The sequence below is a fragment of the Lepisosteus platostomus genome, chromosome 13, assembly GCF_059453375.1.
Source record: "Lepisosteus platostomus isolate fLepPlt1 chromosome 13, fLepPlt1.hap1, whole genome shotgun sequence".
NCBI classification, from domain to species: domain Eukaryota; kingdom Metazoa; phylum Chordata; class Actinopteri; order Semionotiformes; family Lepisosteidae; genus Lepisosteus; species Lepisosteus platostomus.
Window position 1 is genome coordinate 44,054,149 of NC_142623.1, and position 12,541 is coordinate 44,066,689.

At 44.3% G+C, this 12,541-nt stretch overlaps 1 protein-coding gene across 10 annotated transcripts in view; it reads right to left on the reverse strand.

Annotated features, from left to right (window-relative positions):
* Positions 1-12,541, reverse strand: part of ankhd1 (ankyrin repeat and KH domain containing 1) — a 66,737-nt gene that overhangs the window by 9,870 nt on the left and 44,326 nt on the right. For 9 of the 10 annotated variants that reach the window (XM_088604845.1, XM_088604844.1, XM_088604842.1 and 6 more), the window contains 10 exons: positions 10,381-11,142; positions 4,580-4,713; positions 4,208-4,319; positions 3,863-4,008; positions 3,486-3,628; positions 2,647-2,860; positions 1,681-1,856; positions 763-925; positions 459-554; positions 31-147 (listed from right to left, as the gene is read on the reverse strand). In XM_088604845.1, the coding sequence (XP_088460971.1) occupies positions 31-147; positions 459-554; positions 763-925; positions 1,681-1,856; positions 2,647-2,860; positions 3,486-3,628; positions 3,863-4,008; positions 4,208-4,319; positions 4,580-4,713; positions 10,381-11,142 (2,063 nt within the window). The remainder of the gene's footprint in view (positions 1-30; positions 148-458; positions 555-762; positions 926-1,680; positions 1,857-2,646; positions 2,861-3,485; positions 3,629-3,862; positions 4,009-4,207; positions 4,320-4,579; positions 4,714-10,380; positions 11,143-12,541) is intronic. The other variant, XM_088604850.1, reaches the window with a different exon arrangement.

Consider the following 12,541-nt stretch of genomic DNA (forward strand, 5'->3'; position numbering starts at 1 on the left):
ATGCTTCAAAACAAAAAAATATCCTCTGACCTTTTCCAAGTCCAGCTCCTTTAACAGGATGCTAGCATTCTTATTTGCTTCTGCAGCTTGTTGGTCTTTGGCTTTTACAATGGTTTCCATGCACTGGTGGCATTTCTTCAACAGCTCCTGAGAAGAAGAGCACAGATTTCATGCCCTTAAGTCTGGGGCTTCACAACTTTAGCAGGGCCTGGTCTCTGACAACAACGGAAGAGGAAAATGTTCCTGAGCCAAACTGTACATATTTAAAATGAAAGCAGATATGATTACTATATCTTCTTATGGGTCTATGTCTACGATTAAGTAGTCTAAAAAGAATCGGGTATGCTTACTTATCAAGCAATAAACCAATAATCCAGACATCAGAGGCCACATCTTTTACACAACATTCCACCGCGTTCCGTCCCCAGATTGATAAAATACAGAGCACTTCATCTTACCTTGTCGGCAATGGTGGCAATATATCTCATGCACTCGATGTCGGAAGGGAACTGATTAACTTCTTTCACAAGATACTGGACGACTTTCACGTGGCCCTGCAAAAATAAAGAGTCAGATCTGGAAGCTCCAAATAGCTGGTTCTGAGCCCAGTTTCTTGTGGAACAGCCACAGATGGAAGTTCCAAAGGGCATATAAGGGCTTTCCAAATAAAAGACACTAGAACAAAGCAACAGTGCAAACCTGCAGGAAATATTCCTATATACTGTGACATGCAGACCGACGTGGGGCAAAAGCGGCACTTGCCTTGCGGAAAGCAGCCATGAGCGGAGTGATCTTCCTGTTGTCGGCAGCGTCCACGTCCGCACCAGCCTGGACCAGCAGCTGGACAACGTCGAAGTGACCGCCGTTAGCAGCCAGCCAGAGAGGCGTGTTCCCCTTCTTGTTGCGTACGTCAATATGAGCCCCTCTGTCAAGAGCAACGGCACGTTATTACATCCTTAGTGCAACGTGAGGTGGCCATGTAACGGAAGGGAACGCAAAATCACCCACAACTTACAGTTAAGCTAAATAAGGAATGTGAGAACGAATGGAACTGCTGGTTCATGTGGTACGTGCAACTGCGTAGGTCCAGAAGCAATTATAAACCCTTGTCAATCAAGTGTCGACTCCTGTCAGTGCAAGGAATCACATTTTCTTCCAAAGAATTTAAGGTTTAAGTAGGTTAAGAGAACTGTCTCAGAAAAACATAAGTAGTTTCCAGGGTTTAAAGGAAGCCATCCCCAAGATAATATAGGCAAGTGTGGTCATTTCTTCCCGCCAGCCCATGAGCAAGAAGGCTTGTGTGCGTGTTCGCCGTTTCTCCGTATGACAGAGATGGGCCTGTAAATCAAATGTCACAGACTTCTTAAAATCCAGCTGGGGTATAACTCAGATTGCAGAACAGACTGCAGCTGTTTGTCCTAATGTCAAACAATTATGCATTAAGATCCTATAAACACTATGTGCTTATAGGAATAAGTACTCCATACAGAATTTAAATTGTGGAGTACTTCTATCTAACAGCTTGATTTTCCAAGTATGCTGTTCAGGTTGAACCAGCAACAAGATGGATCTCCGCTGATACTGGTTACCATTTTTCAAAACCCGAAAACAAGTGAACCTGTGATGATGCTTACTGACAGAGAGACCCTGCAGCTGCCTTCCTGACTCTCACAGTCATACCTGTTGATGAGAAGCTCACAGAACTTGTAATGTCCCTTGTCGGCAGCGATAGTTAAAGCTGTGTCCCTTGACGAAGGCACTGGTGGTGCGTTGACATCGGCTCCTTTGTCCAGCAGGACTCTGCCCACCTCTGCATAGCCTCCTGATGCAGCCTCCATCAACGGGGTCAAGCCAGTCTGTGGGGCAGGGAACACCAGCGTTCTCACAATCACCCCTCAAAAACCCTCACATCCACATATTGAGGCCGTGCTCCTCAGCAATCCATCAACTTGACTTCAATTTACTGAAAACCACAGATACCCCTTTAACCGTTGAATCCTATCAGCTGTACCAATGCCTTCAACAGGTCTGGTGCAGCAGAAAATGAACACGCAATATTCCAACCACCAGCGTGTAGCTAATCCCTTTTCTTCTATTCTGGAATGCCACTGCTATGCAAACAATTTAAAATTAAGATATTTAAAACAATGGAACATTGCACTGATACAAAATGGAAATTGTCATGAAACTGTGGGCACTTTGCTCTAACGCATTTTGATTTAAAAAACATTTCACTCATGTTCTTATTTCAGAATTTAAATTCAACTAGGCTCTCTGTAATTTGAGACTTATATCACTGGTGCAAAACGAGCCCTTTTAATCCCAGCAGCCCACAAATGCAGTACTTATTAGAGTATGGAACTCTGAATATCATAAAAGCTAGACTGTAAATACAATGAATCATAAGGTAAAATAAAGAGAAACACTGTGGCCACCACAGTTGCATTAGGATCAATGCAGAAAAGGCATTCTCTCACATGTTGCTCTCCTCTGTCTGTAGTAGTGAAGACAGGACAGAACTGCTTTTATGGTCTAAATGGAGACTACCAGGTTAAGACCAATTTGTGATTTTAAAGTGTGAGGTGTCTGAAGTGCCCTCTGTTCAGGTACAGCTCCAGGACTCTGGAGTTGCAGACGGACACCTGCCTTGGCCCTGTGCTCCACATTTGCCTTCCTGTCCAGCAGCAAGCTGACCACCTCTGCTCTGCCTTGAAAGCAGGCAAGGGTTAGGGCTGTGTTGCGGTTGGTCTCGATCTGGGCATTGATGTCCGAGCCCATGTCCAGCAGTAACTTCACTGCAGGCACATGCCCATTCATGGCAGCCAGCATCAGTGGAGAAATTCCAAGCTTGCTCCCAGTCCTGCAAACAAAGCATTTCATAGAATAAATTTACAACTGTAAAAGGTGCCCTCTGATTTTCATGTGCACAGAAGAACCTGTTTGGTTCAACCCCATGCTAACATGGCTACACTGAAGTCCAAACGCCACATGCATATAACAATATTCAGCACACAATGACAACGCACTAATAAGTGCATTACAACCTGTGCATGTATGAAATAAAGCAAGCATTATCTAGATTGCATTACTATCTTATGGTTATGTGCAATAAACCAGAATGTACAGTACACAAAAGATGTGTTTTGTATCTTCTGTAATGTGAGCAATTCTGTATACTCCATTTGGTTTAGGTTTTACTTCTCACTAACTATACTTGTTGTATTGTGTATTATTGTATCTTATCTTTACACTGTGCTGTGTTGACTGTGCTAGGCTGCTGTTGCACTGCAATTTATAATAGTATCTTTATAATAAAGTATCTATCCAGAGAGCTAAATTAATGAATTTGAACATTTAGTTACAATACATTTTCAATTTGCCTCAAAGATAGGAATTTATATCAGTGAGGCACAGGGCTCCATTCCTTTTGAGATGCATGTCACTACAACCACAAGAGACGTGGGAGTCCCTCAGCGATGGAATACCTTGAGTTGATCTCCGCCCCGGCGTTGAGGAGGATCTTGATGATGTTGACGTAGCCCCCAGAGGCGGCCAGGCTCAGCGGTGTGTAGTCGGAGACATTGCGATGCTCTTTATTGGCACCACGCAACAGCAGCAACTCCACAACCTGGAAGGCAGAGTTGAGGTCAGCCTCCGGGCACTGGACCCGACAGCAACAAAACTCGGAGACTTCCAGGAGAACACATTAATACTCCCCACAGCGTTTCATCTGAGCACCTTCACCACCTGCATTACAATCTCAAAAGGAGAGGTTATACTCTTTGCTTTTAATCTGGTGAAGGGAAAAACACGAGACCCAGCGGTACAGAGACTAAGAGCCAGGCTTGGGACAGCTGCATACCTCTTGCCTCCCTCCAGAGCAGGCCAGAGAGAGCGGCGTGTCTTTGGTTCGCTCTGACTGGGCCTCGATGTCTCCTCCTTTGTCCAGCAGGATCTCCACCACGCCCACGTGTCCCGCTGTGGCGGCCAGGATGAGCGGAGTGAAGCCTGGGAAGGGGACAGCATGTCAGACACCTTGCAGGCCCCAGTATTTCCAATAGTAGGATCCATGCTTCACACGCTGCACAGTGGCATTGCCAGGAACGATCACCAGTCTAACCCTAGGAAGACTGGGCACTTTAAGATCTATTTTAAGGACTTGTGAACGTTCAACAAGCAGTCGGGGGGTAACATGAACAGTACCAACCCTTCTTGTCTCTGTGCTCAATGTTGGCCCCGCGCGCTATTAACACCGACACCAGCTCTTCGTGTCCTCCTGCACAGGCCAGCGTCAGTGCAGTGTCGTGGTTGCTTTCCGTCTGCAAATAAACAGCGCGTAAGCAGGGCAGCAGACGTGCAATACAGGCTGCAAAAAGCCGACTGAGGTTCTGACAAGACAGCGTTGGCTATCACCCTGCTTAACTGTAAGAAGGGGAAACATTTAAAACAATGGTGCGTCCTGGGGTTCCATGGCTAAATGCTACATCTAGCTAAAAATAAAACACCCTGGCAAGAGGAAAAAGCTCCCCCTGGTGGCCTCCAACGCAGAATTGCACTTCTGAGGGCGCGAAAGTCTTACATGCGCGTCTATGTCCACTGACGGGTAGAGAGGCAGCATCGACGGAGGGGAGACGGCGCTGCTGGGCGTCTGGGCTGGGGGCTGAGGCGTGGGCGAGGGAGTAGTGTTCAACATGGGCACTCGGCTGCTCACCGCTGCAACACAGAGGTGGGGAAACATCAACCACCCACACCGATCCTCTGCCAGGGGGACCCACCGGACCCCGCCGGCTCTGCCCTCTGGACAGCTCGTCGTGCACAACAGAAGGAGAAGCGAGAAACTCCTTCTCGCTCTCCAAATTAACTTTTGGAACTAGAACAAGGGTAAACGGAAATATCTAACTGGAACGTCTCACCTGCTCGAAGGAATAATGACGTTAAGCAAATTTAAATCAGCTCTTTGCGATGCCCGTGTTCAAAGCAGACAAAGCCCGAATGAACACAAAATGGCTTTTAAGTAACAGCATGAGAAATACTCAAATCTAATATACAAATCTCCTTTGGAATCCTATATTGTACAACACAATGTCAATAAATTTAATCCCTTCAAGATCAAAAACATCTTTTTTTGCCAGAACAAAAAAAGCAAGGTACGCTTAGCTTGCTGGTGTTAAAATGTCCTATGATGGAAAGGGCCTAACTGGCCCTCCATAGGTTGTTTTTGCACTGAACACCGTTGACAAATTGAGGAACGCAAAAATTCTCCGCACTAGACTCGTTTAAGTCACGAGTACTCTGGACAAATTTTCAGCTTTCATTTTCCACCTGCAACAGCGATGACTTTAACAGTTAAAGTAGTTTTAACAGCTCATAAAGTTGCAGGAATAGAACATGCTTTAAAATGTTCAGAAGTAAAATTAACATGGCAAAGGAGTGCAATAAAAGGGGAAAAAATGGAACAATTGCTGGCCTTATGGATTAAAGATCTGGACAACAGAAACGCTCCTACCAGGAGGAAGAAAGCTACAAGCTTGCATAATGAGCTGGAAGAGGAAGATGCTGCAATGAAAAATGACTGTTAACGCTGTAAAGCTCGAATTGAGTCTGGACGTTAAATTTATCCAGTGTCCTGGCAGGTAAAGCATCGGTCAACTTAAAATACAAAACATTCTGCCGGATAATTGACACCACTCTCAATTTTCAGCGAGAAAACGGCAGCAGTGTGGAGTAGGCGTGAGGGCTCTCGATTTATAACTGGAAGGGTGTGGGATGCTGCTGTATGTCACTCATATTGTTCCTGTAAAAACTGCAGCTGTATACATGGAGACCAACACAAGGCATTTTGCATGAAAGAGCGAGTTAAATTAGTAAAGAACGGTTCTCTCCAGCTCCAAAAGCAGCCATATACTTATTTGGCATTTCTGTTGATGCACTACATCTTTCCAACTTGACCACCCTGCATGATTACAGATTTCACTCATGCAGGAGGTCAAGGAGACCCTGCAGGTGTTACACAGGCCAGTGTGAATCATGGATCGGGCAATCCTGATCTCACACACACAAGCCAGACAAACACCAGTGATTTCTGGAGTGTACAGGACTTTGTTCAAGCCTACCGGCCGCACCAGAGAACGTTCCATCTTGGACTAGGGATACCATAAATCCAAGCTGATTTTAGAAGTGGTTCCTCAAAAGTGTTCCTTACTGAATCTCCATTATCTGGTTCACCTTAATCAGTAAAGGTGCTGCACTGTGGGCAAAGCTTGTGCCCTGTAGCTCAACAGCTGCTATAATGAGTTGTCAACTCTGGATTCCTACCTGGAAGCCCCTATGTGACTTCAAGACTCTTATATGATGGGGTGTAGAACCTCCACCTGCTGCAGAGTCTACAGGATGAAAAGCTGCAGATGGCCGTGACTGTGAATGTTTCAGAAGAACATGTGCATAGTCCTCATCCCTTTGCTGGTACAGGAATGACAGTAGTGCAACTAGTTTAACTGACAGCTCCAAGGGGGGGCCTATAACAAACCATGGAGTGCAAAACAAGTATCAGATGTTAAAACTACACCGGAAACAGAAGAAACTGGAGTGTACTAGTTTCCTCCTTTCTGCATTAAAATGTCTAACATGCAATTTCAGAACCCAATCACTTTGATCGGACAAGAGTAAGCCCAACAGGGTGCTGAAAAACAATTCAAGACACATCCTTTCAGTAGAATATTTTCAACCATAAATATAAATAAAAACCAAACTTCAGATATACACTAAACTCCTCTGCTGTTAAAAAAAAAAGGTCAAACTGATTTGATCTGCAGCTCACTGTCAAGTGTGCAGCACATCCTCTCTGCTCTGGTCAATTCAAGGTCCTCTACAGCACCCTGGTGGCTTTCATTTCAGCTGAATTACATAACTGAAGACTTAATTGAACGGACAGGTTGCTTAACTGGAATGTGAGACAGTTCTTTTTCTACTAAAATATTTGGGATTTAATGTTCCTTATTAAATGTAATAGTTGAAAGGCAACCTCCAACATTTTTAAGAGCTGAATTAGCCTGTATAAAGAATGTTGAGTCATGGATTATTTTCAGGAAGGTTATATTTAGTTCTCAAATCACAATCTTTCCAATTACATGCACTATGAATTATTGAAAACTTACAGTTTCCAGCTTTACTCTATTGAAAGCACAACAAAAAATAACTGGTATGTCTGCTGTAGGACTACTTCATCAGGGAAGAAACCGATTTTAAGACTTGCTTTGCAACACACCTGCAACAAGGCTTTCAAAATGTAATGTCCACAAGCGATTTAAACCAAAAATTGCATAACCTTAATGAACTTAATGTAGTAAAATTCTATGCTAGGAAAGTTGTAATTAAAAACCCTTAGGTGTGCCACCATCATCAAAGAACCAACAAAACTAAGATAAAAACTGAAAACAAATGTGCTTTTACCAAAACAAACCTAAACCCGAGTCCTGAGACTCAACACCAAAGACGGTGCAGGTTTACTGTGTGGTCCTGGACAGGATCAGCAGGCAACACCAGAACCAGTCCTCAGAAGACAAGGAGAGCATTTTAATCAAACCATACCCATCCTCCCACCACTAACAAAGTGCAGCAACCACTATTTATCCCTGGAGCCTGCGTTCTTAAGTGCAACTGCAGTCAACAAGATTTGAGTGCAACTTTAAAACAAACACTAACCAGCTGCTAAATGAATGACATTTGCCAGCTCAATTAAATCGTTACTCTCTACACTAAATACAACCCAGTGCAGAGCATATAGAATTGAATTTAGCACCGAAAAAGTACAAGGTATTCCATGCATCAGGGAAAAGATCAGGATTTTCAATTTCATATTAAAAAAAGTGTTTTAAATGCTCCCTAGTTCAAGGCGTGATAAATAAAAGCCCCTTTGCACTTTTTAATAAACATCAGTCTACAAAGTCACAATGGGGAACCAAAAGGAGAACAAATGAACACCACTTTAATTCTGAACATAGTGAACTTGAATTCTTTATTACTCTTATGAATGAAGCAGGAGGTGAGGTGTTAACCTTGGTCCTGCCTTCCCTACTCTCAATGCACTGCAATACTCCCAACAATATGCAGAAAAACATCTAAAAAGGGGCTCAGTCAACAGACGGCTCGCTAACACACGGGCCCTGTACAGAACAGGAACAGTGTAGCTGTGCTGGCGCGCTTGTTCACATATCAGTGCGTCACCACTGGTGAATCAGTGTCGTCTTAATGCCGCATTGCTGCCTAATCAAGTCTTTACAGCAGCATTGTTGGTGGGTATTTCTGTAGTTTTCATTTTTGACAGAAAATGCTTTTTTCAGTCTGTAGCATGCTGCGAAATATTGGCTCGGGGTCTGTGCACCATTCTCCTTTATGTCAGGTGCTGTTAGCCCAACCTGACCTACAGTAGGTGAAGCTAATGCCCGTTTTAAACTCCGCCGTTAATGACATCATCAATGTACCTGAGCTTCAGTGGAACAGAACCCGACGACACCACGCCCTGCAGGAGTCGAGTCTGAGGCCCTTGGCCTAGAGGATCCCCCTTTCTGCAAACCCCTCTCAGCCCAGCTGCTGGCCGAAGCCCTTGTACACTCTGCTGCCTCTGGCTCAGCTAAAAATGCACAATTGGTCAATTTAATAAAATGTTCTGAAACTAAGTAGTAAGTGCTATCATGAAAGCAAAACCCACAACTTTCACGTAATTTACATTTTAGCCATGTTGTACTGCACTTGATTAAGAAGCAGGAAGCCATGTTAAAGATTTTAGAGAGGAGGCAGATAATGAACCTGGCCTTCTGAATGGTACCGCAGTATAACCGGTGTGCAGTCCTGCCTAAACAATTGGCTCAAACTTATTAGGAACACATGCTAATAATATCATGGAAATAGCTTGAATACATTATATTATACATTGATCCATAAGGTCTAATGATGACCAGTTCATAGAACCAGAAAGATAATTAGGATAATAATAATGCCCTACTGAACAGTTATGAAAGATACCATAAGGTCTATGAACTAGATAAAAAGGCAGAAGTTGATTCATATGCTGCAAATATGCCTGCTGAGGAACAATAGTTATCTTACTAAGTACACTGCTCCTATCAGAGTGCTGATCTTTTACAGCACAAACATGGCAGCAATAAAGTATGGCACAGTTTTCATGGAGCTAAATCACTTCTACATGTACTATTCTTCCTTAACACAGGAGTTTCCTAGGAAACTACAAGTAGTTTATACATGTAAAAATATGCTTATTACAGCTTCTAAACATTATGCAGTACTGTCAAGAAACCATTAAATTCAGGACTGGTAGACAGACCCCTCTCGGTTGTAAAAGCTCTTAAAACATTTGTTTTAAAAAGTGCCAGATGTTCGACTCGTAATGACAGCTTTAAAGATGGAGAGATGGACCATACCATATTTCAGCACCAGAACATGAACAAAGCTTTTTACTGTCCAGATGTGCATAAAGACTGTAAAAAACATGCAATCTCTGGTGCCATCACTCTGTTAGGAAGTAATTTCAATTTTCATCTACTTCCCAGAAAAGGTTCCCAGTGCAAAAATTGAGGTTTCTCTTCAACTCATTACAAAATTTGTTGAAATCATTCTTCATATCATTGCACATTCATTTATTCCACTCAAAGGATCAGTGTTAATATAATTTCAAATGGATTAAAAAAAACATTTGTAAGACCAGAAAGTTGCATTGTAAAATATTTTGGTCTTCTTCAAACCAAAATATTAGCTTCAGGTTTAAAAATCATACTGAAATAACATGGATACCACAGAGACATTTAAACTTTATTTCAGTAAATCTTCACCTAGCACTTTTGCTTCAGCTTAATCTAATTACAACTTAAGTAATTTTAAAATGCTCTAATACTGGGGCCAAATAACTGGTTTTCAATTACTACCTGGAACAGGGGAACAATGCAGTTTGATCAAGTATGAGACCATGAGATTCAGGAGCCCAGCTCTGACTCGCAGCTCTAAGTTACTGATCTGTGTAATCGTTCCCAAGATAAAACACTAAGGAAGCCAAGAGTTCTTGATCATTTGGACCTGCCTATTTCTGTCAACCTGCTCTTGTTAGCCTTGGTCTGCACAAGCACTACAGTGTGTTGAAAACCTTCAAAGCTCTCCACGTGGGCCAGACCTACCCGCTGGACTGACTTCCTTCCACAGCAGAGACTGAGAAGACGTGAGAGTGCTACACAGAGGTCGGGGTTTCCATGCAACGCCACTCCACCACCCCCCCCCCAAAAAAGGCTCTCACCGAAGCTTTTTAAAATATTTAGTGTATGGCTGCTGGTGTAAAGCACGAAAAATAAAAGTGAAAACTTGTTCTTAACCCACCTGCCATTATGTCATCTAGGGTGTCAGTGAGCGTCTGAGCTGGCGTGGCCACCATTAAGCCATCTGGAGCCTGGGCCAAGAGGCCCGGTCCCAGCCCCGCCAGCTGCTGCTGCTGCTGCTGGCTAACCAACACCCTCTGCAGGTCGGGGCCGCTGCCGGGGCAGTCGGCGCTACTGGTGAAATCTGTGGACTGCTGGGAGGCCAGAGGCTGGATGGGGACGAAGCCCGTCTGAACGGGAGCAGGGGGGCCTTGCTGCTGCGGTGGGGGAGGGGGAGGCGGCTGCTGAACGTCCCTGTACAAGATGGTGTCCACCTGCGGCAGCTTGGAGAAGTCCTCCTCCTCTTCCTCCTCCCGCCCCGGCTCGGCCTCCTCCGTGTCCGAACCCTGCGGGGGCAGCTGCCCAGAGTCCTCCTTCAGCCCCTTGGCCTCCATGTACTCTTTGGTGAACTGCTGCTGGGTCTTGAGCTGTAGCTGCCGCTCCACCTTCTGCAGCTCCTTTAGGATCTTTTTCTTCTTCTGCACTTGCTCTTCGCGGCTCTTCTTGAGCTCTTCGATCTTGTCTTTGGTGAGAGGCTCGCCCTGGATGAGCTCCAGCGACTGCAGCTGAGCCTTCTCGATGGCGCTGATCCGCTGGCCCAGCTCGTTCAGCTTGCCCTCGGTCTCCTCCACGATGCACTCCAGGGGCTGGTAGGGGTGGAAAGGTGGCAGGAGGTCTTGCTCCGCAGTGACCTGCAGGGGGCTTGACCTTTGCTTGGATGCACCTAAGCACATGGAAAAATAAACGATTTGGAGGAAAAAAAATAAAAATGGGGGAAAAAAAGCCATGCAAAAAAATTACTCGCCCACAAAAATTGAAGTGTCACATAAAAAAAACGCATGTCTGCTTAGCATAACGTGGTTAAAGCGGGCAATGGCTTCGTTATGAACAAAGCGCCTGACGAGCCAAACAGCCCAGCCTCTACCCAACAGAGGCTGCTGGAGAGAAAGACCTCACAAACCCAAAAGCCATCACAAGAACACCAGAGGCACAAAACCAGTGAGATCTGTTTGCTAGGCCCTGACCAAACTCAGCTCACCTAAGCCACTGAACATTTCACAGCTACAATGACTGTACTTCTGAGAAAAACCATCATTCAGTACATGACTGTTACATACACACCTAATCCTGGTTCCAAAACCCCCCATGCCTGAAGAACCAGGTCCCTGCTGAGCTGCTCTTCAGGAGCTGTGACCACAGGAACAAGCCGTCGACCTCAGTGGAAGTCGGCAAGGGGAAAGCCCTAACAACTGATGTTTAGATTCTGAACATTTGTGCATGAATAGAAGTAACCCAATTACACCAAAGACCTCATAGCATGCCAGTTGCACTACAGTGAAAATCATCTAAACAGTGAGCATTCTGAAAATGTTTTAATGAACATGACCTTTAATTTCTTTACAAAACTACGAGCCAAGAGAAATTTAAAATTCTTGCAGCTCACTGTCAAGGGCTTAAATTATCTTGCACCCACATACAGCAGTGAACTGTTAACCAACTATACACCTACAGATTTGCCATATTTGGATTCTGGATCTCTTACAGTTCCCAAACCTAGGTTCTGTACCCTGGGGAGATGTGTAGAATCCTCACCAATAAATACACATAAAATGATCTGTATTTTGAATGTTTACGGTTTGACATTCACAAATGAGGTTTCAAGTCTCACTGCCAGAGCCAGAGGTCCTAGGAACAGAGATGGCTATAATGACAAGAGGATTGTCATACTAATATTAACTCACTAATTCTTAACTGAGCAAAGCTCCACAGCCAAAATGTTGTATTTTCTTATCAGCATGGAATAAACCTTAACCTGCTCCTGTACTTGGGACTACAACAGTCCACTGCTGTCCCATGTGCATAAGGTGGAGAAACATAGCAAATATAGTGCAGGCAAAACACTCACTTACAGTAGGTTCCTGTTTACATAGTATTAGCATTATACACCCAGAGACTAAGGAGCGTTCTTCTGACCTGAAGGGTCAGTAAGATGTCACAGCTAACACTGACCATACAGAGACGCAAAATGAGCTTGAATGCGCCCAGGCAGCCAAGCAACACCAGTTCATCTTACAGGCAACCAAAGTACTGCTGGCCCTTTACCATCTACAACTATCAAATGG